The sequence below is a fragment of the Poeciliopsis prolifica genome, unplaced genomic scaffold, assembly GCF_027474105.1.
Source record: "Poeciliopsis prolifica strain line A6 unplaced genomic scaffold, Auburn_PproV2 SCAFFOLD005, whole genome shotgun sequence".
NCBI lineage: Eukaryota > Metazoa > Chordata > Actinopteri > Cyprinodontiformes > Poeciliidae > Poeciliopsis > Poeciliopsis prolifica.
The window spans coordinates 5747514-5774611 of record NW_026562380.1 but is presented as its reverse complement, the minus strand read 5'-3'; the positions used below and the strand labels follow the sequence as shown (position 1 = coordinate 5774611).

Sequence of the window (27098 nt, the reverse complement as noted above, 5' to 3'; positions counted from 1 at the left end):
CTGATCAGACATAACAGCACTTTGATGGTTGAGTAACCCAAATAACAGATTCAAAACACAAATATATTTATTTATTCAATAATTGTATAAAGGCTTTTTGAATTAAAATATTGCATATTTGTCAATATATGACGCAATTAATAGCAAGTAATTAAATTAACTCTATCAAGAGTCTTAATCAAGTCCTACTGCTATATTTTACATATGTAGCATTTTTGATACCACAAAGTCGTAAGCACCAGACATATATTCACTAATATGAATTTGGGACATATGTAATACTTCTCTAGCATTCATTAAGAGGCAGGGGAATCACCAGACAGGTGGTCACTCCATCCCACGACAACAAAAGACACACAGGACAGACAACCAGCTACACATCGTCATATCTAAATCTGTCATGTTTTTTTTCTTTCAGAATTATAATATGAAAAGATATAAGAGCCTTCCTCCCACGCGTGCTTGTTGCTATCTAGTTCTCTGAATGAGGAGAACTAGATGGTGCCTTCACTGATCAGAAAAAGATATTTTAATTTCCATGCAGCTGGTCATTTGCTAGAGATGATCAGTGTGTAGACTTTTGTTCAACAGCTTATTTATTGCACTAAATTGCTCTTACTTAGTTATTTTCTTGCTTTTACAATGACAAGATGTACCATTTTCATAGCAATTAGTTTATAGATGTAATCAGTCCATAGATGAGATGTGATTTGTGTATGTAATCACATATGGCCAAATAAATACCATATATGTCTGTGTTTATTATTCAGGAAGAAGAGGGAAGTTTTGTGCTAAATCAGAGTAGCAGCTCTAGGATTGCACCATCTGCTTGTTTCTGGGCTGTTCTCTACATAGCAGCAGTAATATTACTCACTGTATTTCCTCTGTTAGACTACGATGAGCAGACTGCTCGGCTCCACTCTGAAGGGTTTCTGTAGCTTTTTCTCGTTGGCCATAACCACTCACATTACAAGTTACATCTAATTTTTGGTTCAGCCTGAAAGGTCAGACCGATGACAGGAATATACGAACTGAAGACATTTCCCTTGCTTTTCCTTTGTTGTGCAGCCATGTTTAGTCCAGTCCATGATGACACTGATGGGAGACAAACAAGATGCATTCAATATCTTGTTTTGTATGTTGTTGTTTTTTTTAGGCCAGGCCTTTTAGTGATTGATCTGATATTTTTATGCGTGTACCACCACCAGCAGCATAAGGAGGAGGACTTGTCATCATGTGATCGTCACTGAGATAACCGCTGCTTCCTGGAAGCAATCCCTGCAGCCGGGCTTGTTCTCACTTATCATGTGACGGACAACATTGGATTACATAAATCAGTTTGTCTGAGCAAGAACACACGAGTTGTGCAAGTGTTAGTGTGTGTACGTGTGTGTGTGTGTGTGTGTGCGTGGGTGTGTGTGTGTGTGTGCTTTAGCATTTCTCACCTTATGAGGTCCAATTTTACAACAAATACTATGTTGTGGGGATGCACCACCCAGGCATTGGGCCGAATAAAAAGAACTGTTTTGGGGTCAGGATCAGGCTATAGAAATTAATAAAAGTAAATAAATAAACGGAAGTCAATGCAAAGTCCTTGTAAAGATAGATTATTGTATGTGTGTGTCAAGAAAGGTTATGTTACTGCCTGTAATTCAAGAGAAAACCTCCACCTTTATGCACTTTTATGCAGCTGTCTTTATTGCAAATGTAGCTTCTCCTAATAGAAAAATTGTATCTGTTACTTTTTTTTTTCTTCCAGTCATTATACTTTTTTCATATAAATAATTTTTTTTCCTTTATAAAACACAACTTAAGCATGTTATAAGAACATTATAGACCACATAAGCACATACTGCTTATGTGTCACTGGCTTTGTTTACGCTGCCTTTCGATGTATCGTGGCATAATTAATTGCTCCCAAACTCTCTGCTGCGTCCATGCAGAAACGCCATGGTACTGCACTGCAGCCTCACACACAGATACAAGCTCATGGAGGAAATATAACGCCTGTTTCTGTTCAGCTTTAGCTCTGAAATTTCAGCTCATGAAGGTGGAGCTCCTCAATGAAATCTGGTTGATGTTCAACAATCTCAATTTCAAAATTGTATTTTTATTGTTTTTGCATTTTGATTGTGAACTATGAAAAGCTTACATTTGAAATTGCAATACTTTATGACAGCAGAGTCTCTAAAACATTTATAAAGTATCATTTATTTTTGTTTTCAAACTATTTTCATGTTTATATAAAGCATAAATACTGGTTACTTTTATTAGCGCTTCAGTTAAACATAATTAAATTGATTTTAAGGTTTGGATTTTTGTTATAATTTTCTAAAGTAACAAATGGTTAACTGGCTGTTAAGGATGGGTAATGGAAAACTCTGAGGATAAGTGAATCACTGGGCTTGGGCTTTTTTTGTTTCAATACCAGAGGGAAAAAGCCTGGCTGAGCTTTTTAGCAGCTGATGCTGTTTCCTGAGTTGTATTTAGAGGCTCATCAGAAGCACACAAAGCTGGTTTTGTGTACCAGAAGCTCTCATCTCAGGGCTGTGATAAGAGACCTGGCTCACCTACAGGGCTTTCCATCAGGAGGATGGAGCTTCAAGAGCTCAAATCACTTGCTTTCTGTGGAAATTTAGTGACCTAGTCAATTATTTTCTGCTTGTTTGCCCTAAACATCCTTTAATTATTCACCGGCTGTACAGTTGTTGCAAGATGTTTAACAGAAGCCATGCAATAATGTCAATTAAACACTGTCCCAATTAAAAAATATTTTCAGGCTTTTAGCTCAGTATCATGATTGAAAGCATTAATAATTGTATAATAGCCATATTGGTGTCTAACGTTACATAAAACAAAGGCGTCGGCTTTGGCTATGGCAGCATAGCAACCACCAGGTCAACCACGAGGTGCTGACCGCTGAGTCACTCCTGGTTAACCGTCCTGTGGGACGCTGTGGATCTGTGGCGGCGGATCAATAAAGCTCCCATTAAGCGCTGTGCACATTAGACCCAGCTGACTGAGAGGCTCGTTTTCCTGTGAAACATTAAAGACATGCATGGAGCTGTTCATATCCTCTGTGTGTGTCTATAGGTCATGTGTTATAACGTCGCATTATAGATCATTAACTGAGCTGATGCATCAGATGTGTGCTTTTATCCTTCAGCTGACATGTGACATCAGTGTGAGGTATTTGCCCTAAAAACAGATAAAGTAAATATTATTTTGTGCAACATATCGAAGCTTTTCTTATTCCTCTAAAAGGGTGGCAGTGTTGTGTAGAATTGAGTGTTTTGACGTTTACATTATTTTATTCCCTCGTCTAAAACATACCTGGAATGTTGCTTTGATTATTTAATGCATTTTTGAGAAATCCTCGAATCTCCTCCAGACTAGCTGCATGACCAATTAGCAAACATCTGGTGTCAACATATACTACTTCTCATGCCAATGCTCTTAACAATGGTAGTTAATGACAAAAGGAGAAGAATTGTTGTGATGACACGCTGAAGGTGTAGTGTCAGAAATAGCAGATTGAAATTGAAATCTGTCTTAAAGAGACAGATTTCAATTTCAAAGTGCTTGCTACATAGGCCACAACATTTTATAACAATTGAAGGTTAGATAGTTATTTAATTGTGCATAAAATGGCAGTTTTAAAGGAACTATTGAATAAGTTATTTGAATTGAACAGCTCTTTTTGTTAAATGTCAAAGGCGACCTCCAAACTGTGTAATAAATTTGAAACCAGTGTGACACAACACATATAAATCTTTGAACAAAAGTAATTCCAGTTCACGAGAAGTTTCAACAGTGCCATAAAGTTAGAAGAAGTGCAAATCCCACATGTGTGGAGAGTTGCTACACAGTCCTATTTGGTGTTCACTGCCGACTGTGATGCCAGGATATAAGTGTCTGTGCTTTCTTTTTGTATTTACTGAAAGCAACGGCACCATACAAATATGGGATGGTAGTAGGCCACTATAGCATTGCTGAATGCTTCAAATGATGACCTGCACATTATTCACCTGAGGCACGCTCCCTGAGGAATAGCGGCCCTGTTGGGACTAATTCACCAACATATCTGATGAAACAGAGATGTTGTTCTTGCTGAATAAGTTGAGCAAATTGTTGTTTTCTCCCACATTCATCTAAGTGGGATAAGGTATGTAGACCATTTGACCCACACCAAACAAAACCAACAACACACTCTGAAACCTTACTGATTTCTAGGAAAAACATTGATTGGAAAACCATGCTGATACTGTAGCCACTGAAAAATGGGCATGGCTCTGCATGCAAACCTTAAGAAAACTTTTGGAAGTTGTCCAAGCAGGCACCTGCTTCTGCATAACAGCTCAAATTTAAAGGCCATGAGGTTTTATAGCTCTGAGGTTTCAAGGGAGAAGAGGATTTTGTATATGTATACTAAGCAAGAACCCCTTAGCTTTTTAAATGTGATGCTCCTGAAACAAGTTTTAATTCAGAATCTACTCGAAATTCACAAGGGATTATTATCATAAATATCAAACTACTCTGGATCTTTTAATGATGCATTTCAATATTTATTTTCTAGCATGGAATGATGTTAGAACACACTAACAGAAACAAGATTTGAGTGTAAAAGTTTCAATTAACGATACATTTTCTCTGACACAGGGTGACGATGTACCCTGTGTCATCTGATACACGGCATATTCTCTGCATCAGAATATTTTTGCGAATACAAAATTATCCTGTGATATTTTTGTTTTAGCTCAGTTGTCTAAATTGTGCCTTTAGTTGTATAAAGAGTGAAGCTTTCAAGATGGATGACATTCATGCAAGAACAAGTACTGCTCTCGGCTGCCGTTAATAACACTTGTGTATATATATTCAGATATAATATATATATATAAATAATTTCAATCTTTGTATATGTTTATTATGTACACAGCATGCATCAGTTTACTAACACAGTTTAGTTTTTGTTGTAATTTAACAGCTTCCAGTCTCTCTCCAGTCACTAGTTTGGTCAGATTTAGTCTTCAAAGGCATCTGTGTGTGAAATATCTAGACTTGTAGAAGTCAGAAAAGGTCGTGTCTAAAAGAAACGCTCCCCTTTATAAAGGGATTCAAAGTCTTTTTCAAGTGCTGCTTTCAGTCCTCTGATTGACGTCACGCCTGGCCAGGGGTTCACTCTAAAATAAGTCTCATGGCTAAGTTAGGAAACTCGTAGCATACTGGAGGAATGTTTAAAACAACAAACAATTTGGCTGGCTGTAAAAGCCCTCTTCACATCTTCATAGGGATTTGTTTCACCAACTCTGGTCAGAACTTTAGCTTGTATTTCTAAAACGTGTAAACCTTTGTGCATAATATTTTTCAAATGAAATATGATCAAAGGGGCCTCAATAGTTACTGGTGTGCCGTTGACCCTGATTTGATGAAGAGCCCCTGGAGCCGTATGTTTGATTTTCATCCCACGTAGCTGTCCAAGACTCCATGTCAGAAACTTTTAGGAATGGCTGAAACTTTTGTTATTGTCACTGAAAGTATTTTCATCCAATTTCAACAGCTGGAAATCACAAGAATAAATTTCACTCGAAGTCAGAAGGTTTTACAGTTTGTATTTTCTCTTACTTCAGATTCGTTCCTTCATAAGTTGTTCAGAAAGTGTTTTAGAGCTGTTTTCAATTTTTTTTTCTGTAGCATATATTGAAATGTTTGAAAATGAAAAAATTGACCCCAAAACTAATTGTTTTAATAATTGTTTTAAAAATGATTGCGACTGTGAAACATTCTCAAATTTTATAAAATCACCTTCATACAGTGAATTAAACTGATGAAGTCATAGCTTTAACTCTGTTGACAGAGACACAAGATGACACACTTCATTTGTGTAGTTACACAGTTCATAAAATATGTGACAAAATCTGGTTGGATATATTTTTTGTCGTATTGCAACCCCACACTTTTTTGTTTTGCTCAAAATGTTTCCCTTCAACTACTGTTGGGAGGACCACATATGCTTTTGCTTATTTGCAGCTTGTGCTGTCAGCTCACTGCAATCTATCATTGTGCTAATTTGCAGAAAAGCACACACCCAGATTTCAAATAGTCAAGGCACATGAATGTTCAGATTTTAATTCAGGAAACAGCTTGAACTGATAGAATTTTGGTTAGGATAAACATTTATTAGGATTATTCGATGAAACTATAAGAAACTGGCAGCTATGATAAACAATTGTACATGAGATAAGACCTGAATGGCATAGGTTAATAATTCTGTTGAAGGATGCTTGTTTTGAGCATTGAGCTGTAATGGGTTTTCTATTAAGTACAACAGTTGGAGCGATCCCTGCCTAGAAAATAAGAGAAAACGATTTCATAGAGTAGTCAAGCTAACAGCTGCTCAGAGGAACTTCTAATCAAGAGCAAATTTCTAACATCTAAAACAAAATGTTTTGGTAGTTTAAGGTGATTATTGTGTTTAGCAACACAGGTGGCTAATATTAGAGATTTAAATGACTACATTCTGCAAAATGGTGTGAGCTGTTTGGAAGGTTTGGTTCAAACATCTTGGAAATTTGAGTTAGTCTTAGATTAAATGACAAAAATTCACTTTAGTACACCACCCTGCATGGTTATAGGCACTGCTGGCAAGAATGTGCAAAAAGGCCGAAACTTTTGTAGCCATTCATTAAAATGGCTACAATATTGTCTGTTGTCTCTCCCATTTTGAAGAGTGGTTAAGAAACAGAATGCTCAAAAGCTTTTAATAAAGTTATTTATTTAAAAAAACAATATTTGTTGATTGTTTTTTGGTTGCTGCTGTTTTTTGGAAACATTGCCAATAGTTTGAAAATTTGCAGAAAATATATGTGAGACAGCAAATTACAGTCAAATAACTGTTGGTATGTTTTATTTTGGTTGATTTCTACATAAATTACATCAGTCAAAAAGTTAAAAGATGAATAAATCACATGATTAAGTAACATATTGAAACACTCAGCTTGTTACAATTTTTTTTTGTTTTGTTTTTACAGATGGCACATCGACTAAAGAAGTCAGCAGGGTAAGTTTTTGTGTTACACCTAAACCTAATTTACTTATTAAATTAAGTGATTTCATCTAGTACTTGTGTGGGAGTATATTCAGAAAAGGGCAGCTAACTTCTCTGTAGACCCCACACATGCTGGACACAAACTGTTAAACTTTTATCTTCAGGTTGGTTCTACAGAGTGCTATTTGCAAAACCCAGACCCCACAGAGACAGTTCGTTCCCCCAGGCTCCCTCTCTAATGAACACAATGAACACCTTATAGCCTGAGCAGTCAGCTACTCTGCTGTGAAACAAAATGAGCATATTCCACTTTCTCTTTTCTTCATATATAAAACAAATGGCCGTACATACTGTTCTTTTTATCCTTTATTTTATTCCTCTAAAGATTATCCATTTATACTTAGTGTCTGTACGCAGTGAGCACTTCAAACCAACATCAAATTCTTTGTTTTTGAACACAATCATGGTCAATAAAGCTGATTCTAATTTTGATTAATAAGTATCTCTCTGTCCTGTCAGGTGTTTGCTAATCTATCACGTTGCTGTTTGCTAATGTTTTCTAACAAACTGCTGAGACCTTTAAAGAACAGACAGATTTTTATATTATTTGCTATGTTTTAGTGAGAGGTAAAAGAGTAAAGGAGTTTAAATGCTAATTTAAATGAAACATTTTCAAACAAACGGACAGTTGCCCAAACAGTTTTGCAGTCAGTCCAGTGCTTTCTTCTGTTATCTACAGAATGGCACCGATTTACTGTATGATGCTAACTATTAAGCATTTTTAATGCTGAAGACTCTAGTGTGCATTTTTGTTATAACTAATTTGCATTAAAAAATTGGGAAAAAAGACTCTCCCCCGTGTCACACCTAAACTCGCACCTTTTCCCGGTTACATCCGGGGATCTGAGCCGTCCACCTCTGTAGAATAAACTTATGACACAGGAAAATAAATGAGGTCCCCTCAACCCCTTAGTGCGTCATCCATACGTCTGCACAAACAGGATGTGGGAGGGCAGAAAGCGTCCCGCTGGGGACGCTTTCTAGTGCACCACTCTCCCTGCTGTCCTGTCCTCACCCTCTCTGCAGGCGCAGAAATAGACATCTCTTTGGCCTCGTAAAAAGGGCTGGAGGTTTGTCTTTTTGCACAGTTACGATTTTAAAGCTGACGCTCTGCAGCAGGGCTTGTTGGGACTCCAGTCAGAACTGTGGTTGTTATGACCTTCTTTGGAGCCACTGGGGAGCTCTAAGCTAAAACGCAGCACTGAGAGGGAATGTCATCGAGTCGTGGAGGAGAATATTTTGGTCAATGGCAAAAAGATAATGTTCTGTCTCTCAATTTAAAAAAAGGTATCTTCCTTTTCTATGAAGTGTATAAATCAATATGTGCCACAAAGTGCAAGTTGTTTCCATTTTTCTAATGTTTTTTTGTGGTGTCCAGCAGTACCAGGACACAAACATGCAGGGTGTGGTGTATGAACTGAACAGCTTCATGGAGCAGCGGCTGGACACTGGAGGAGACAACAAACTTCTGCTCTATGAGTTGTCCAACATAATCAAAACAGGTAAAAGCATATCAATACATACTGAACCTTATTACACAAATGCTACAACAAAATGTCACAGAGAATAGCCAGATGTTTTTTTTCTGACGGAAAATAATCAGCATGTTTATGACAAATTCCTGGATAAACATCTCTCAATGAACTTGGGGTCAAACACTAAGAATACCAGAGGGGGATTTTTATGATTTAAAAATAACTCTGAAGAAGCCATTAAAGTCCATATTTCATATTTTTCTTAACATCTTTTCCTTTTTAGTTGCGTTCAGACTTGTAAAACATGATGCTTCCATTTATTTCCTCCTCCAGAGTCAATAAATATTTAGCTTTAAGGAAAGAAACCAGCATTATATATGGAACATGAAGTCTGGGCATCAGTGCATAAACATGATGGCCACCCAAGATGACAATAGTGATCGGCAAGTTCCAGCTGGAAAGTAAACTAAAAAGGCAAAGATTTATACGTCGACTTGTTCAGTGAGACGGAGGAAGAGAAATGATATCTGGGAGCAGTAGCAATGAGACCTCAAAAGAGATTTAAAGACTTTCTATGACAAGTTCAGTCTGCCTTCAATTTGACACAGTAACCACTTCTGACAAAAGTTCAGATAAAAAAACAAAAATTCAGGCAGCATTCGAGTAGTTTCTACTGCAGAGATGACCTGCATTCTTACTCAAAGGCAAAAATGCAGGTAATGTCTGCGTTGTGTAAGATATGATGAAATATGCTTTTTAAGATTAAAGTCACACTCAGTGAAGACTTCAGATAACATCTATTATGTGAGGTGAACAAGAGTCACATGTCTGTCTAAAGAAACTTTGACAGATTCACTGTTCTATTTGCTGTGCCAGATCATAACTGTGTTGTTAACTAGATGATTGAAAACCTAAAGTATATGTGGAAAAAGACAAAAATAGCTTGGTCAGTGGCTGAGATATGTGCAGGGTAAACCACTTTATTCCCAATAGAGAGAAACATACATACAATAGTGATTAAATATTTCCGAGTGAACTAAATATGCTAGTTCACCCGAAGCAAATCACTCATTAACTTCCTGATAATCTGAGTATTGTGTGCTTCAGCCGCCTCTCTGATGTCACATTGTATGATAACATGACCTATATCCGAGTGTGAAATGGGACTGGAGAGGAGGACTGGGAATGAGATGAACTGGAAGGCAGTGAAAGCCTCGGTCAGAGTACACTTGTTGCTATGCCGGCCATTGTTAGACGATTCGATTGCGGCTGCCTCCTTGTTATGCTTTTTGTCTACGCCTGTCTTTAATCGATGGGAGAAAATGTCTGAGAATGCAAACTGCTGAAGTAAGCTGCATCTAAGCACATGTATGTCTTCTCTCTGCAGCAACAAAAGCTGATAGTTTTGCACTTTATTTCTTGGGAGAATGCAACAATGTGAGTTGATTGAATTTATTCATTAAAGTTACCTTTTCTTTCTCTGTGTGTTTCTCATCATCTGTTGTCACTTTTCCTTTTTCTTTTACAGAGTTTATGTTTATACGCTCCAAGGGGGGCCAAGGATGGCCGTCCAAGCCTCGTCCCGTCTGGCCCCATCTCATACGGGACAACCATTGCCGCTTACGTTGCCAAGACTCGCAAAACACTGCTAGTGGAGGACATCATAGGGGTACGACGGCTCTCTTCAAACCAGAATGAGGTCACACCAATCAGAATTTGACCGTATTGATGGTTTGGTCGCTGAACTGTTTGCAGAACCTTACAAATATGTTTAATGTATTTTGTCACATTATAAGAAAAGACTTCCATATACTTTGCAGAGATTTTATGTCACAGACCAAAATAAAGTAGTGCAAAATTGTGAAGTGGGTCAAAATTTTAAAGTTTTTTTTTTTTTCAAATGCACCATAAAGACCATGAAGCACAGAAGTGAGCACTAAGAGTTTGAAACTTCTTCAAGATATTTAATCAGAGAAGAAACAAATAAGCTGCAGACATTAATAGATCAATTATAGGAATCTTTGAATATGATTACCATTAGTCATGCACTCCATAAATCTGAGTGGCAAGATGTTTGTTGTTGAGAGAAAACCATCAAAGTCCCATTTACAGTTTGCAACAAACCGTGTCGTTCTGGATATCAGATGACATCAAAATTTTAACTGTTTGACAAAACCAACAATGCACATCACCCTGAAAATGCAGTCTCCACTGTGAAAGATGGTAGTGGCAGCATCATGGTGGGGGTTAATTTGCTTTAGCAGGTGCAGAGAAACTGGTCAGAGTAGAGAGGCAGTTGGACGTGACTAAAAAACAGGAAAATCCTAGAAGAAAACCTGTTGGAGGCATGGTTTACATCAAATTCAGTCCCATATCCATCTGAGAATCAATGACAAGATTTAAAAATAGTGCTTTGCAGAGGGGTACATTTGTCCATTTCCAAGCTGCTGAGGGACTGAATACAAATGCATGAATTAATTTTCTTCTTCCTCAAAATGACAAAATTTGTAAAAAAAAAATGTTTTATAGATTATGAATATTTTTGCACTATAAGCTGAAAACATGATGTCTATATTTCCTTTCATTGCGACTTCCAGGCTAATTTGCCTGTTTTGATTAGAGAACAGAATTTGACAAACCAGGGACTTTCAGGAACTGAACAGGAAAATTTCTAAAACAGATTCCAGAAGAAAATATCAACAGAGACCTTCTGTGACGGAAAATCCTCCAGTCTAAACAAATCTCACTAAACAAGTCAATCAAATAACCCAAACAGTTGAATGTACAATGCAAGTCACATTTTTGTGCATGGCTGTAGGCTTTCTTATGATACACTGTTGTAAAACACATGCAGTTTCTTTGGGTAGAAGTTTGGACGGGTGTCTCTGTAATTGCAGGACGAGCGATTTCCGGACGGCACAGGGCAGGACTCAGGGATCCATGTTCACTCTGTCCTGTGTCTCCCCGTCCTCACTGCCATTGGGGACCTCATCGCCATCCTGGAGCTGCATCGGCACTGGGGCAGGGAGCCTTTCAACCTAAGACACCAAGAGGTCAGCCTAAATCAGAACAAGGACACCTGCAACGTTTTAAATAAGGCTCAAGCAGGATGACTTGAAATGTGCTCAAGATCCTTGTAGAAAAGGGCTGAAGCTGAAAGCAACGTAAAGTCGCTGCGCTGCTTTAAATACTGACAGATTTCACTAGACTTCTATTGCAAATATTTGTAACTGTTTTAGGTAATTTCACTGCTGTATTGCGTTTCACTGAATGACAGCAGCTGTAACTTTTAATATCCAAGCTACTGGTGATAGTTTTAAGATTTTGAATAAGTAAAAATGTTTTTATCATTGGAAAATATGAACTGTGTGCATTTTTGTAACACCATGTGCAGCAATCACATTAGAGGCAAATAGCTACTGAAAATAATTTTTGACAGAACGTATTACTGATTAAAATCAGATGTAATTTGCATTTTTCTTTTTCTCTTTTGTTATGTCACTTGATTTTTTAACTAGGACAAAAGAGGTCTTGTTGCTACAAACCCTTAATATGCAGGACAATAAGTATAAAAATTCCAACAAAGTTTTAGTTTGTTTGTAATTAGTTGAAAATTATTATTTTTTACATCATATATGTTGACATGGATACAAATCTCATACCCAGGCAAGATAGATTAACACCCTTGTGTTTGATTTGACTTCATCAGGTTGGTTTTATGACTCTCACATTGAAGCAGAGTCTCATTTACACCACATCCTGATGGGAGTACCTTTTTCCACTACCTTTGCAGCTGCAAAGGTTGCATGCAGTTTGTTTGTTTTTCCAAATAAATCTTCGAAACATTAAAGCTCTGTAAGCAGAAACCAGAACAGCAAGCATGTGATGCTTTTCTGTAGGATTTTAGCTGAGTATGCATAGCTGCACTGAATTTGTGAGAACTAGCTTGACTGTGACTGTTTTTAAAATGTCAAAATGTGTCTAGGTGGTTTGAATGTATTAATTTACTGTCTCCAGAACTTTAAAACTAAGTTTACCTCTTTTTTTGCAGGTTGCAACAGCAAATTTAGCTTGGGCATCTGTTGCCATTCATCAAGTACAGGTAGGCATGCCTGCATACAAACCTGATCTGAATTTGAGCTGCACTTCTCCTCCTGAGCCTCTAGCAACAAGGTGTACCCTACCATTTATTATGCTTTTGGATGACATTGTTTGTTCTGGTTCTGCACTGGGGAAATCCACTGTGTACAGGAACCGGGTTGTCAGTATGCCCAGTCCAATCAACAAGACCATGCGTTCAACAAATGCCTCCCCTGAGACGTCATTATGTTTTATGAAAAAGATAACATAGTACCCCAGAGGAGCGGTGTCCCACTGCAGCTCTGGCCACAGTGGACCTCTGAGCCTCGGTTAGCGCCGGAGCGCTGCTTGCCGCTGGCACTCTCCGTTGTTACAGACACGAGTAAACGGCCCGCGAGCCTGTTTGTAGACAGTGAGCCGCTTCGCTTACAGAACATGCTGGATGTGTTTGGAGAAAAGAAAAGAAAAAGTTCTTCATACAATTGTGTGTCTCATCCTGACCTATTTTTCTTTATTAGATGTGCAGAGGCCTTGCCAAACAGACTGAGCTTAATGACTTCCTACTAGATGTGTCAAAGTAAGAGCTGCACTGAGATCTCCTTTTTGTAACTCTCAATGAAAGCTGCTGAAAAGCTGTGAAATTTGTTTTTATACCATGATCCTAAACTTTGGAAATTCTTTTAAGTGTGGCAGCAATTTAACTGCATTCACGACAACACAAGTCCTAAATAAACATTGTGTTCATGCATTAGGAGTAATAATTATATTTTAACAAGCTTATAATGCACTGCAAACATATTAATACTCCTGAAACTTTTCCACGTTTTTTTTTTACATTACAGCCACAAACTTGACCATGATGTGTATATTTGGTGGATTTTTATGTGACAGGCCAACACAAAGCCAACCATGATGGCAAAAAATAATTTTGTCTTTGCTTAAAATAAGAAAATCTGGCTAGTGTGCATTTGTTTTTTGTACTAACATACCACATAAAATCCTAATAAAAAGCTCTGAAATTTGTGGCTACAACACAAGAAATGTGGAATAGCTTAAGGAGGATTGTAGCGTTTACAACTTTAGTGTGAAAGTCTGCAGAGCTTTCTGTTTGTTAAAACATCTCAATGTGTTGTTTTCTTTTTTCACAGAACATACTTTGATAACATTGTGGCAATAGATTCTCTACTTGAACATATTATGGTGAGTCTGATTTATGCTTTATCAGTTTTTCTTTACAGCTATATTAGGAAAATTGACTGTAAAAATATTTATAACCAATAAAATATGATTATTTTTAGGGGAGTCCTTCCTCTAACGCCTCATCTGGCTAAAATTGCTAGCTGGGTGCCATCAGATTGAAAGTGTAAAATGATCAATTTTGAATAACCAGTTTGTTTAATTTCTGCCAACAAAGATTAAACCATTAGTACATTAGTCACTAAAACTGAACTGGTGATTCGTTGTTGGTTTAACCATCTATCAAATGATGTGCCCCTTCTTTTGCTTTACAGATATATGCAAAAAACCTGGTGAATGCAGACAGATGTGCGCTCTTCCAGGTAGATCACAGCAACAAAGAACTGTACTCTGACCTGTTCGACATCGGGGAGGAGAAGGAAGGCAAACCTGTGTTTAGGAAAACAAAAGAAATAAGGTTTATAACCTTTTCATTCTATACTTTAACTCTGAAGTGGTTTTCAGATTTGTATTTTTATGTTTTAGATATTATGTTGCAAGATTCCTGTACTTAAGTCACTAATATATTATGGTAAAAGCAAGTGAGAAAAAAGTCACTTCATAAATATTAACATCACAACCACAAAGATTAATGTGTTTGTGGGGTGATTGTGTTATTGACCAACACACTGCAAAAACATAAAATCTTACTAAGCATTTTTCTCATATTATAAGTTATAAAAAGTTCCACTTGTTCCGCTGGCAGATTATTTCTCTTATAGATAGTATTTTTTTCCATCAGGAATTATTGATAAATTAATTATTGACTTAAAACAACTCCTATATCTATATCAAGTGTGGTAAGATATTTACACTAGAAACTAGGCCAAAAACATTCTTTTTGCAGTGTTGTAAAAATATTAACATCACAACCAAAATCTTGTGATTTTGAAACATCACAAGTATTTTTGTGAATGGTCTAGTCAAAATTTTAATATTAAATCTACCCTTCACTGTGCAATAAATAAATAAATAAATAAAAGATGAATTATTTTTCCTCTTTACATTTATCCAGTATATTTGTGTTGCTATGTCACATAAAATCTATTTGAAATATATTGAATATTTCAATACTTCAAGGAACAGCATTCAGATAATACCTAACTTTACTGTAGAATATCATCAGATTAGTTCATATATAGCTCTTTAACATTATGTTTATCCAATAAATGCTTCCTCTCTCCTATCTTGTGTCCCTGCAGGTTTTCCATAGACAAAGGAATAGCTGGCCAAGTAGCTCGGACAGGGGAAGTCTTAAATATCCCAGATGCCTATGCAGACCCACGGTTCAACCGGTAAATCACTGCTCTCTTTATCGTCTCATTGTTTAAATATCATTAAGTTATTATTGTATTCGAACTAGTTAGAATGTGTTAGAGTCATAAACAAAACCCACTTGTCTAGACCTGTAAGCAACATGAAGTTCAAGGTCAAACTGATGCCTTCTCTCTGTGCATGTGCTCTCTGACAGAGAGGTAGACCTCAAAACTGGCTACACCACGCGGAACATCCTGTGCATGCCCATTGTGAGCAGGGGGACTGTTATCGGTGTGGTGCAGATGGTGAACAAGCTAAGCGGAAGTGCCTTCACTAAAACCGATGAGAACAACTTTAAGATGTTTGCTGTCTTTTGTGCTCTGGCCTTACACTGTGCAAATGTGAGTATCCCACACAAGCTTAAATGTTTTTGATGGAATACCTAAAAATCTCTTAAAAGGGGTGGGAAACTTAAAGTTTTATGGCAATATTTTGTGGTGCTATTGTTAAAACAATAAAAAAATATGGTGAAAAAAAACAACTAGACTTCTTTTTGTAGGTGATGGTATGAGTGTAAATGCATGGAACAGCAAACACAAATATTGCTCTTGAAAAATATTGCCATTTGAAACAGGCTTCAAGATGCCACATATTTAAAAAGAGAGATTTATATCACTGAACTGCATACAGCAACTTTATTTAATCATATTTTTAAATTTACTGATTGCCCACCATTTGTTTAGCAATAGTGGGGAAAATAGTAAATAGTTTCTGATAATACTGCTAGTTTTGTTTTTTCTTTAACATCATTGATTGAAATTTATCGTGACGATGATAAAAGAAAATTCTTATCGTGCTAAGAAATTTTTCACAATACATAATAAACAGTACAATAATCTGACAGTCCAGATCGGTGGTTATTTTCAGCTGACCCTCAGCGTTCTCCACTCTTCATGTCTGTTGCAGCTTATGTGCTACTGTGTAATTGTAATTTCCCTCCACATCAAGACTGCAGTTTCTATTTGTAGTGTCCGTTACCTCAAAATATGAATAAAAACTGACGATTATCGCTTTCATGAATAGTTAAGCTCCGAGCTCTTGCATTGTGTGGTCTCTCTGTCAAATCGTGCGCTCACCGCGGGACCTGAGTCACTGTCAGCTCCATGTGACATGCTTACGCAGGGAACGGCGTCACAAAGTCAGTTTTAAAATTGATGCGGGATGTTAATATTTTAAGACGAGCGCTCTCTCGCATCCGTCCAGTGACAGGATTTATGTTTGGCTGTGATTTATGCCCCACGTCTCTAGGAAACGTAACTTTGGCCGGCTCCTGATTCGCGATGATTTACGCGCGTCCCGGGCGCCTGTACCTGGCCGCTTCCACCGCTTTTTGTCTGCATGAGGGACAGGGACACAAACCAGATGTGGAGGGAGGCCGGGGAAAAAGCCCTCTTTTAGTGAAATTACAGCAGTGACGCATGAAGAGTTTCACATCATGCTCAGGGTTTCTGTGTCATTTACTGCTCTCAAGTATTCAGCGTGTGTGTTGACATTTTAAAGAGCGATTCCCGCTCTGCGGTCTCGCCGCTGTCTCTTTGCAGATGTACCACAGGATCCGGCACTCTGAATGCATCTACAGAGTGACGATGGAAAAGCTGTCCTATCACAGCATCTGCACGTCAGAGGAGTGGAAGACCCTCAGCCAACTCAACCTTCCTGAACCCATTTACAAAGAAATTGAAACGTTAGTGAATAAAAGTATTTACACCCTTCAAACCTTACCGAGTGTTTTTACGTTGGAGCCACACTTTTTGCTGTGTTTTATTTGGAGCTTATGGGATGCAAAATCAAGTAGAGAGTTATTGTGAAATGGAAGGGAAAGGATTTCAAATATTTTTACTGATAAATATCTGAAAAGGGCGGCTTGCATTAGCAGCTTTGCACATCGAGAAATGGAAATATTTGCAAACAGCTCAAGTTTGGTCAGATTGAATGTGAACGGAAATGTTCAAGTCTTGCCAGATTGTTAACCATTTTATTGAGGTTTTCTTCTAGTGTTGCCCTCCATTTATTTCTATCTGACCAGCTTCACTGTCTCTGCTTTAAGAAAACACCCTCTTAGCAAGATGCTGCCACCACCATATTTCACATTATAGCAGGATTCCCTGCAGGTTCTCCAGAAGGCCTGTTCAGTCTTTCTTTGATTAATAGTCTTCTTTATCCAGTCAGTTTGGATCAGCACTTTTCAACCTTTGTACCAATTAATCTGCCTAATTAAAACTCAATGAGAGCCACAAATGTTTTTGGGAAAAAAAAGATAACATAATTTTAAAAACTGTCTACTGTAGGAAATGTATTATTTTTAAAGGACAACAACTTTATTTCTATTTTTATGCTTCAAAAGAAAGATAAGAAGATTGATATATTATACAGAAAATTTTTTTGTAAAAACAAAATGCACAAAAGGAAGCATGTAATTTTGAACCTAAGTACAAGAAAATGGTTCTAAAAAATATTGATGGTATTTTACAGTGTCATTCTCCAATGCAAATGAGGAAAAGTGTCAAAACATGCATTTTCTATTAGATCAATACTCATTTTTATGTATTTAATTTTTAATGAAAGTTATGAGGAACCATCTTTGAAAGAGTCACCTGCAGTTTCAGAGTTGAATGTCGCAGAGTCCTAGTTTAGATGGACGACCAAGTAGAAAACAAAGAAATATCGTTTTAGGCTCTTCACATTTTCAAGTAACCGTTTGAACAGCAGAATTGCACTGTATTTTATTTCCGGTGTATCAGAGTAAGGGGGGCTGAGGAGAACTGCGTGCTACACTTTTCAGATTTTTATTACTTCTGCTTCATACTTTTTGGCTACTGTCATCTGAATCCCCAGTAGCGTACATCAAAGTTTGTAGTTGAAATGGGAAAGTGTGAAAAATAAATATTTTGCAAGCCACTGGATGAAATCCTGATTCTGTGTGTAAGCCAGATATTTGTGAACAAAATTATGAGAGTTTACATGCTGATCATGTTACATCTTCCTCCAGGTTCCAGTTTGACATCAGTCCCTATGAGGAGATTTGGCCGGCCGTCTTCATCTACATGGTTCACAGCTCCTGTGGAAAGTCCAGGTAATGCCACAGAAGCAGGACGTTGTTAGTCTCTAATTCTCTCTGTAATCTTTTCTTTTTTTCTTTTCTTCATGTGTTCAGCTTTGAGCTGGAGAAGCTCTGCAGATTCACCATGTCAGTACGGAAAAACTACCGCCGTGTGCCCTACCACAACTGGAAGCACGCGGTCACAGTGGCACACTGCATGTTTGCCATCCTGCAGAAAACCACCGGGATCTTCACCGAGCTGGAGGTTTGTGTCACGCTTGACTTATTTAAGAAAAGCGCCAATAATTAAGATTAATTCTCAAATTTAGCCGCTTTCGTTTCTTGCCAATGAGCCTCCTTCTTTTGCAGAAGAAGGGTTTGTTGGTAGCCTGTCTGTGTCACGATCTGGACCACCGAGGTTACAGCAACACATACCTGCAGAAGTTTGACCATCCACTGGCTGCTCTGTACTCCACCTCCACCATGGAGCAGCACCACTTCTCCCAGACTGTCTCCATCCTGCAGGTAGAGCTCCATTACGATACACTCGATGCACTGTAAATAAGATCTCAGTTTATTATAATCAGAATTTGCATGAAATTATTTTGGCTGAAACAATTAATTAGATTAACTGAGATGAATTGATTATGAAATAATTGTCAATTAATTTAGTAATTGGTTAATCACTAACTGGAGTATGCAGACTCAAAACAGCAGTAATTAAGTCAAAACTTTACATATATGTATATACACTGTACATTTGCATCCAAGATGAAAACAAACCTTCTGTGTCTGTAAATATTTTCAAGCCAAAACGCATTGTTGCTTCACCTGGTTCAAATTATGTAAGAAGAAAATAGTGGCAGACCACAGTACATCAAAGTTGCTGTTTTTTTTTTCCTTTTGAGCTTTTAATCTGTCTGTTTTGGAACATGTTTGATTTCAAAATGTTGACAGCTTTTTGGAAATCTGAGTTACAAAGTTAAGGTAAGGATCCACTCTCTTCAGGGGAACATACACAAACATCAAACACAGCATTATTTTTGTAATGCTAACCATGCAGAAAGCTAATTTGAGATGTTATAAATCTAGAATTATTTTTGTCACATTGGGATAATCACATCTTGTCAAAAAGTCAGGGAAAAAAGGATTTTATGTCTTTTTATATAAAAGTCTTAAGAAGAAAAGAGCGAGAGGAAGAAAAACAAGAGCTCAGAAATAAGCATCAAAATTTTAACGGGAACATTTCAACTTCTTGCACATCATTACTGGGGGCGGCACCGTTACTGAGGTAAAAAGAGCAAAGGTCATTTTACCTTTGCATCTATAACCTTTGACCTTGCACCGATTTTCTTTCATTGAATCACTTTTGAAGGGTCCAGTCAACTCTTTGATCATACCAATTATCAATTTGACATTTCTCCCAAGTTTCTCTTGTCATTGATTTTTGTTTTTGATTTCATAAAAAGATGATTAACAGTCCGCTACGAAGATCTTCATTTTGAATGCTCAATGATCTGCTGTTTGCGGCTTAGATGAACCTGTGATTAAAACTTGTTGCAGTGTAGCTGAGCTGAACGCCTCATAAGTGGAGCTTTTGCTTTTTTATTGATCTCTTTGTTTTTCATAGCTGGAAGGGCACAATATTTTCTCCAACCTGAATTCCAGCGAGTACGAGCAGGTGCTGGAGATCATCCGGAAGGCCATCATCGCCACCGACCTCGCCCTCTACTTCAACAACCACCAGCAGCTGACGGAGCTCCTGACCACCGGCGGCTTGGACCTGAACAACCATTCGCACAGGTCAGGACGCCAATCGCAGAGAAAGTGTCCTTAAAAGCCACTTACGTTTCCTTCTGCATGGATATAACAAGGCTCTGCTCCCCTCCAGGGACCGTGTGATTGGTCTGATGATGACAGCATGTGACCTGTGTTCTGTTACCAAGCGGTGGCAAGTCACACGACTCACAGCTAACGACATCTATGCTGAGTTCTGGGCTGAGGTACAGTGGGATACTGTTTGAGCTCCAAACGTTTCAGTGTCACGATCATGCCTCCAGTTTTAACAGTCAGGCCTCTATTCTCGCTTGTAAATAGTGCTGCAACTTTGCATGTCCTACAACCCCAATCACCCAAAATAGAACTGTCAGGTGGTCAGGAGGTTTACCGCACTATGCACAAAATAAAAGGTATCTTGTTGTTTTGTTCCTCTGCAGGGGGATGAAATGAAGAAGATCGGAATTCAGCCGATCCCTATGATGGACAGAGACAAGAAGGATGAGGTTCCCCAGGGCCAAGTAAGACCAACACAGAATATATGTGGGCTGTGTGCAACACACACACACACACACACACACACACACACACACACACACACACACACACACACACACACACACACACACACACACACACACACACACACACACACACACGCACACACACACAGAGAAGAGACATACATGCTCTGGTGGGAACTTAGTCTGTAAACATAAGACTGTGGAGAGAGGAAAGCACAAATGGCAGAGGCGGAACAGGATTAACATACTATTTTAAGAAAATAGTTGCAGACCATATTTGAATTTGGGTTTTTGTTGGCATTAAAGGGACAATTTGAAAAATAAATAGAACTTTAAAACCTTTAAACAGAATATTTATGGACAAAACTTCCCAGCCTGAGACATTTCAGAACAGTAATAGCTGTTGTCACTAATAACACAAAGGGCAGATTCTTTACAAGTCTTTCTGATGAATGGTGGCATTATGTGTACTGTCACTCACCATAATAGGCAAAAATAAATTTTTGAAGAACCCCCTCTCTTGGCTTGCTCAATTAATTTTGAACTGAAGTTAAATCAGAGCGTAATCCTGTGAACCTTTACAGGATTATTAAAGTAATCCACAAAATGTTCACGCAAGTTGTTTACAGTAGTTCTAGTCAGAACATAATTTTACTCTTCACTCTATTTACACAACTTGACTGATGCATCACTCAGATATTTTGTGGTGCAATTGTATCAAGTGTATGACCTGTCAAGGCCCTAGTTTTATATCCCAACTCCTCTTTAAGAAATATAGGTACTGTTTTATTTTTATTTTAACTTTCTTAACACCTATACAATTGTAATTGTTCAGCTAAAACATACAACCGTGTATTAAGCTTACACTAGCAAAATAAAAATAAAATTGCTTCAATAAAGTCATGGTATTATGACAATAGAGTTGCAATATTCTGACTTTATTCTCAAAATATTCTGACTTTTATCTTTATATTCTTACAACCTTATTCTCGTATTATTATGACATTATTCTTGTCATTTTATTTTTTATTACTAATGCTCTGATACTCCATTGTAAAAACCATAATGAAGCATGGAGGCTTATTGTTCCCCCTAATGCCTATTGAAACATATTCAACACGTACTTATTAGAATACCAGAAGCACTTTGTTGCCATCTAGTGGTCAGAATTGAACCCATGAAAAGATTAATTTTCCTCATTTCCACACTAAATAGGCACATTTAGATCTGCTATATTCATATTAATGATCAACTTAATTTAGAGTCAAATAATTGAATCTTTCTACGTGTTCAAAATTAAACTGAACCAGTAAGAAGTAAACATTTACAATCAAAAAATAAACATACGTTTTTAGTGAAAGAGGAGTTTGTCTGTACTAAAACAAATCCACATGTATTTGTCTTTGACTTTACAGTAAAAGAAGTATTTGTTCAAATGAAAACGCAAATTGATTACAGCATATTAAGTTTTCAGATTTAGCCATGGATGCAGTTTCTCTTTTCTTCATTATAAATGGGTTCAACAATGCAGAGATGACAGAGTAACTTGTTGCTTCGCATGAAGTCATCAAACTGTTCCTGAAGCTTGTTGTAGAAAAGCAACACATAAGTTGCTTTTTTCTTTTTTCTTTCGTTTTGAAGGTGGGATTCTACAACAGTGTGGCAATTCCATGCTACACAACACTTTCAGAGCTTTTTCCTCCATCTAGTCCACTCCTAAATGCCTGCAAGTAAGTTTTTCTTTTGTTTTTTTGTTAGCTATTGGAATGAGCTATATTTAGGAGAGAAAGAATTTCAAAAAGCAGCAGTCAAGACCTTTCATTAAACAATATTGTCTTTCTGAGAGATAGTAGAGGATCCATCACATTAGATTAAAGCTGTTAAGGAGTATGAGCACTATAAAAATCCACATTCTGAACACTCGAAGTCTGCCAGCTGCTTTATCTCAACATAATGCTTCAACTTTTTTAAATACCCATAAGTAAAAACAATGTAAATGTTGTTGTTGTAAACGGTCGGTCATTCCTCCCACCGTGATGCACTGGTTTGTCTGTTACAGCTCTCCTCTTCAAGTTCAATAAGCGCCTAAAGAATGTATTTACGGCTGTTATTACTGCTTTTCAAACAGGGTTGAGTTGCACGCTCGCTCGCCCTTCTGCTGCTGTTTTAAAATGTGTCCTTGATCTGTGGGGAATGCAAACAAAGTGAGCAGTGAAATGTTTAAGCCCCGGCTGTACGTCAGCACCAGGCTCTGGGTGGGCAGCGGGCCTAGACCCCACGGAGCCCTGCAGCTCATGCTGGTATCTGCCAAAGAAGTGCAGACTGCATCAGGCCGGCTGGTTGAGGAGGATGGCAGCGGATGGCCATGATGCATCTTCCACGCATCCATCAGGATGGATTAATGGAGGGTCGTCTTCATTAGGGATCCGCTAGTTGGCATGATTAATGAGTTACAGTGGTGCTAATGGTGCTAATGCCATTTGAAGAAGTTCAGGAAAGGCTTAAGATTATTTTGCGTCATGCTAGTGCATGCTTTGTTAATAGGTTTTAATTTGAGTTAAATATTCATATACTTAAAACTTTTTTACAACTTTTCAATTTACAACCACTAGGTTTAATGTATTTTATTTGATTTTTATGTGATACACTAACTATAAACATAATTTGGTGAAGTGGATGGAAAAGAAGACATTTTTTACTAATTTTCTTTTTTTTATTAAAATATTAATATTAAAGTATTAATTTTGTAGAGCAGCTGCCACTCTATTGGTTTATGTCTTCTGCAGCTTTTCCTATCTAGAGACTGAAATCCTTCTTAGCTAAATAACTGAAGCTCAGTCAGATTGGATGAGGGAGCGCATTCATTTTTTACTTTCACAAACAAAATCCAGTTGGATTTCAGTCTGGACTTGGACTGGGCCATTGTAGCATGAATATGCTTTGATCTAAACCATTTTCTGGCTGTAGGTTTGTGGTTGTTTAGGGGTATCAGAGTAAAAGGGGGCAATGAGAAATGCATCCCACACTTTCCAAATGTTATTTGAATTCAAATCCAAAAATACTTTATTGATCACAAGGGGAAATTGCATCCTCTTGCAATTATATGCTAGTTTCTGTCATAAAAATCCAGATAAAATACATTGAAATGCAGTGTAATGTTTTCTACAGCAGACTAAAATGTGTTTTCTTTGCTCTGGACTGTTTTTGTTTCCAGGGAGAACCTAAGTCATTGGGAGCAGATAGTTCGTGGGGAGGTGGAGGATGTTGTGCCCAGCCGGCCCAGTGAATCAGGCCCTGTCAAGGTGGATAACTGACTACCAAAGGGGTCTCTGACCCAACAAAGAAACACACGAATTGAATCCTGCCACGGTCCTGGACATTTCACGAGGAAGAGTGGGGACGAGGTGGAGGAGGCAGGGAGGAACCACAGCCTGCGTCTGCAGGAGTTTGACGCGCTGCAAGCGGCTTGACTTTTGAAAAGCACACAGTTACCTCATCGGGTGACGGAGGTGTCCACACTGACGGTTTCACCGATCCCAGAGACTGGCAAACATCGGTCAGGGAGGGATCTCAGTCCATCACCCTGCGTCTTCTCAGCTTGGGAAATTCTATTTGATAGAACGGCCTTTGAGTCCTTTCCTGTATTTTATTTTTGGTTTTTGTTATTGTTGTAATTATTATTTTTGGGGGCTTTTTCTTGTCATTTTCCTTAATTTGAACTGTTCCTGTTATGGTCTTGTATTTGAAGAGGCCTTACTCTAGACCTTCAACAGGCTAGGATATGTGAATTTTGCTTTTCAGTTCAGGCTCCTTTGAGATGGTACTGTTTGCCTTCTGTGTTGAGTTTATTGCACGCGCACTACTTCAGCAAGTTATTCCCAGAGACAGAAGGAATGTGTAGAGCAGATGTCTGGTGTAGCGACACCTTATTGAAAAGGCGGACATTAGAATGTGTTTGCTATTACTTTTTTTTCTTTTTTTAGCAAATATCCTTTGCAGTACTTGAATAAACACAGCCTGTTCTACGTGGAGATTGCAGAAATCCCCTAGAAACATGGATGAACTGTGATGTTGACGTTGGTGAACAGTCATGAGAGAGTCACATTGTTTAATGTGTGAGGTGGCCCCTGCAGCTCCTCACCCCTCAGCATTTAGGAATCAGCTGCACCAACATCCCTCTGATCACCAGGATCCAAACCCTGCTCGTTTATTTTAAGCCAGGACTGCATAATCAGTAATTTGTACTCCCTTCTCCTTTACCGCATCATAAATTACACTTGTGTTCAAACTAAAAGCAGTGAGTTAAAAAAAAAAAGTGACTGACGCTCTAAATTTTTCTTGTAGCTTTTTTTCCCCTCCATACAAGCAAATTCATTGGGAACATGGTGTGTTTAATTTAGAATTAAAACATGCAGAAAAACTTACCAAATTTAGAGTCATTCTGTGGAAAAAGACAGAAAGAAGAACCTTTAAAACAAATTTTTTTCTCTATTATTCTTTTCAAGATTGAACGCTTAAAGGTTTAGGTTTTTTAGATATTTAGCTGCGCTTCCATTGTTTCTGAGAACTCCTTCACATCTACATATGTTGCATGGAGCCGACCCACTTCTACTACCTGTGAACAAGTACTTCAATCAGGCCACATTCCTCAGTTTTGCACATTTGATGTCACTCAATAAGTTTTCCATGAGATGAAGTTCCTGGATTTTGGACTGTTGATTAGAAATCCAAATGCTGCCCAGTTAGAGTTGTTTCTGGAGTTGTTGTCTTATTAACTTTTTACCTCCTGGATTTATTTAAATCGCAAACTAATTGTAAAAAATATGAAATTCTGTCATTTGTGTCAAAGAGATTCTAAATCAAATAGAGATCGAATGTCGTCTTTGCAAAAGATTTAAATGTTTTTAATATGCAGATTGGTAGCCTGGTAAAAGTTGTCTGGAGGCGTGGAATCCCTTTTTAATTTTTACCCAATTGCTAATATTTGCCAGTTCTATGCTATGAAGCTTACCAGAAATTACCTGCAAATTACCTTTTTACCTGCAAGAGAGAAGAGCCAATCCAAACAGCTCATCAGATTCTATGCGTTTCTGTTTTCTCTTCTGTTGACTTTTTCATCAAACTATGTCATTCTTAATTTTTGGAAGTTTTTGAATGAGTACAGTTTTTTACACTCATTTTATTTTGAACATGCCATCAAACACAATGCTTGTCTGTTGACATTGTTGCTTTCCTACATCCACTACTGCGATTTTTGCCATGTAGAAATATAATTTATACCAGAAACAAGGAGAGATCTCATTAAGGGATAATGTACGGCTCTTATTTTGAACACAACTGTATTTCACCTCAAAAAGCACATAAACAATCTTTCTATTATTTTAAATGGACATTCAGGAATAACACCAAACAATCACAAACAACATTAAAGGCTTCCTATGATTTCATCAAAGTTAGATCATGTCTCTGGGATTGTAACTCATGAGTGTTGTTTGAATTTTTTGCCACTGTGTGACACACAGGCTGTAGAAAGAAATAACAAATTTTCCTAAATCAAACTAGAAGATACGTTTGGACTCTTAAATAAGTTTCCAAGATCTTCCAAGAGACAAACTGTTTTGTCCTCATTCATTTTTCCGACTCAAGTGTCTGCTCAACTCTTTCATGTTGTTTTTTTTTTGTTTGTTTGTTTGTTTGCGTGTTTGTTTTGTTGTTGTTTGACTGGTTCTGCAGCCCCCGTGAGAGTGGTGAATGTATCATTTTGGAGAATGTCCTCATTGGTTGCAGATTCTGGGTGTCGCTGTGCGGGTTCGTATACACCATCAGTTTCCTCCACCTGATCCATCTTACTGTCTTACTTTTCAGAGTTGCTTCCAGTAAGCTTCAACCAAGAGCAACAATTAGCATGCACCTTACCTGAAGTTTTATATATATATATATATAAAATTATATATATATATAAATATACTGACTTTTCATTTGCCGAAATAGGTGAGTAGTGTGTACAATCTAGGAAGAGATGTAAGCTCTGATGGTGCTAAATGGAACTGCAGTAGTGCACTTTCTTACTAGGTTTGCATGAGTGTGTGTGTGTGTGTGTGTGGGGGGGGGGTGTGTGTGTGTGTGTGTGAACACTTTCCTACTTTAATCACTCTAACTCCACCAGACAACATTATAAAGTCACTGCACTGTCCCCTCCTCCTTTTCAGCACCAGTTATATCCCATTGTCTGCACTATGTTTAGCTTATGATCTTTATCATCATCCTTATTATTATTATTATTATTATTATATGACTATTGTTATTTTCTTAATTAGATTTAAATTTAAATTAACTTATATTTTTTATACAAAGAAGAATAATGTTTGCCTTTTTTTGTTTTGTACAAAGTAAACATTAAGATAAATTAAACAGTCTAGACATGTTACTGTTACCCAGAATAACTGAGGAATGTCTCAACTGTAAATGTAAGAGCCGTAGCCCAAATGACTTTTATTAAATACATCTTTGAAAAGAAACATCTCTCTGTTGCAGATCTTTTTCTT

The 27098-nt window shown here is 37.6% G+C and overlaps 1 protein-coding gene across 4 annotated transcripts in view; it reads left to right on the top strand.

Annotated features, from left to right (window-relative positions):
• Nucleotides 1–27098, top strand: part of pde10a (phosphodiesterase 10A) — an 80502-nt gene extending 53404 nt beyond the window's left edge. For 2 of the 4 annotated variants that reach the window (XM_055029585.1, XM_055029587.1), the window contains exons 3-22: nucleotides 7029–7057; nucleotides 8487–8607; nucleotides 9968–10017; nucleotides 10109–10249; nucleotides 11478–11633; nucleotides 12632–12682; nucleotides 13179–13237; nucleotides 13809–13860; nucleotides 14172–14314; nucleotides 15099–15191; nucleotides 15368–15554; nucleotides 16755–16897; nucleotides 18203–18286; nucleotides 18368–18518; nucleotides 18623–18778; nucleotides 19884–20056; nucleotides 20145–20256; nucleotides 20470–20550; nucleotides 22195–22283; nucleotides 23768–27098. In XM_055029585.1, the coding sequence (XP_054885560.1) occupies nucleotides 7029–7057; nucleotides 8487–8607; nucleotides 9968–10017; nucleotides 10109–10249; nucleotides 11478–11633; nucleotides 12632–12682; nucleotides 13179–13237; nucleotides 13809–13860; nucleotides 14172–14314; nucleotides 15099–15191; nucleotides 15368–15554; nucleotides 16755–16897; nucleotides 18203–18286; nucleotides 18368–18518; nucleotides 18623–18778; nucleotides 19884–20056; nucleotides 20145–20256; nucleotides 20470–20550; nucleotides 22195–22283; nucleotides 23768–23867 (2171 nt within the window). In that variant the 3' untranslated portion in view covers nucleotides 23868–27098. Of the gene's footprint in view, nucleotides 1–7028; nucleotides 7058–8483; nucleotides 8608–9967; nucleotides 10018–10108; nucleotides 10250–11477; nucleotides 11634–12631; nucleotides 12683–13178; nucleotides 13238–13808; nucleotides 13861–14171; nucleotides 14315–15098; nucleotides 15192–15367; nucleotides 15555–16754; nucleotides 16898–18202; nucleotides 18287–18367; nucleotides 18519–18622; nucleotides 18779–19883; nucleotides 20057–20144; nucleotides 20257–20469; nucleotides 20551–22194; nucleotides 22284–23767 lie in introns of all 4 variants that reach the window. The other 2 variants (XM_055029584.1, XM_055029586.1) reach the window with 1 other exon arrangement.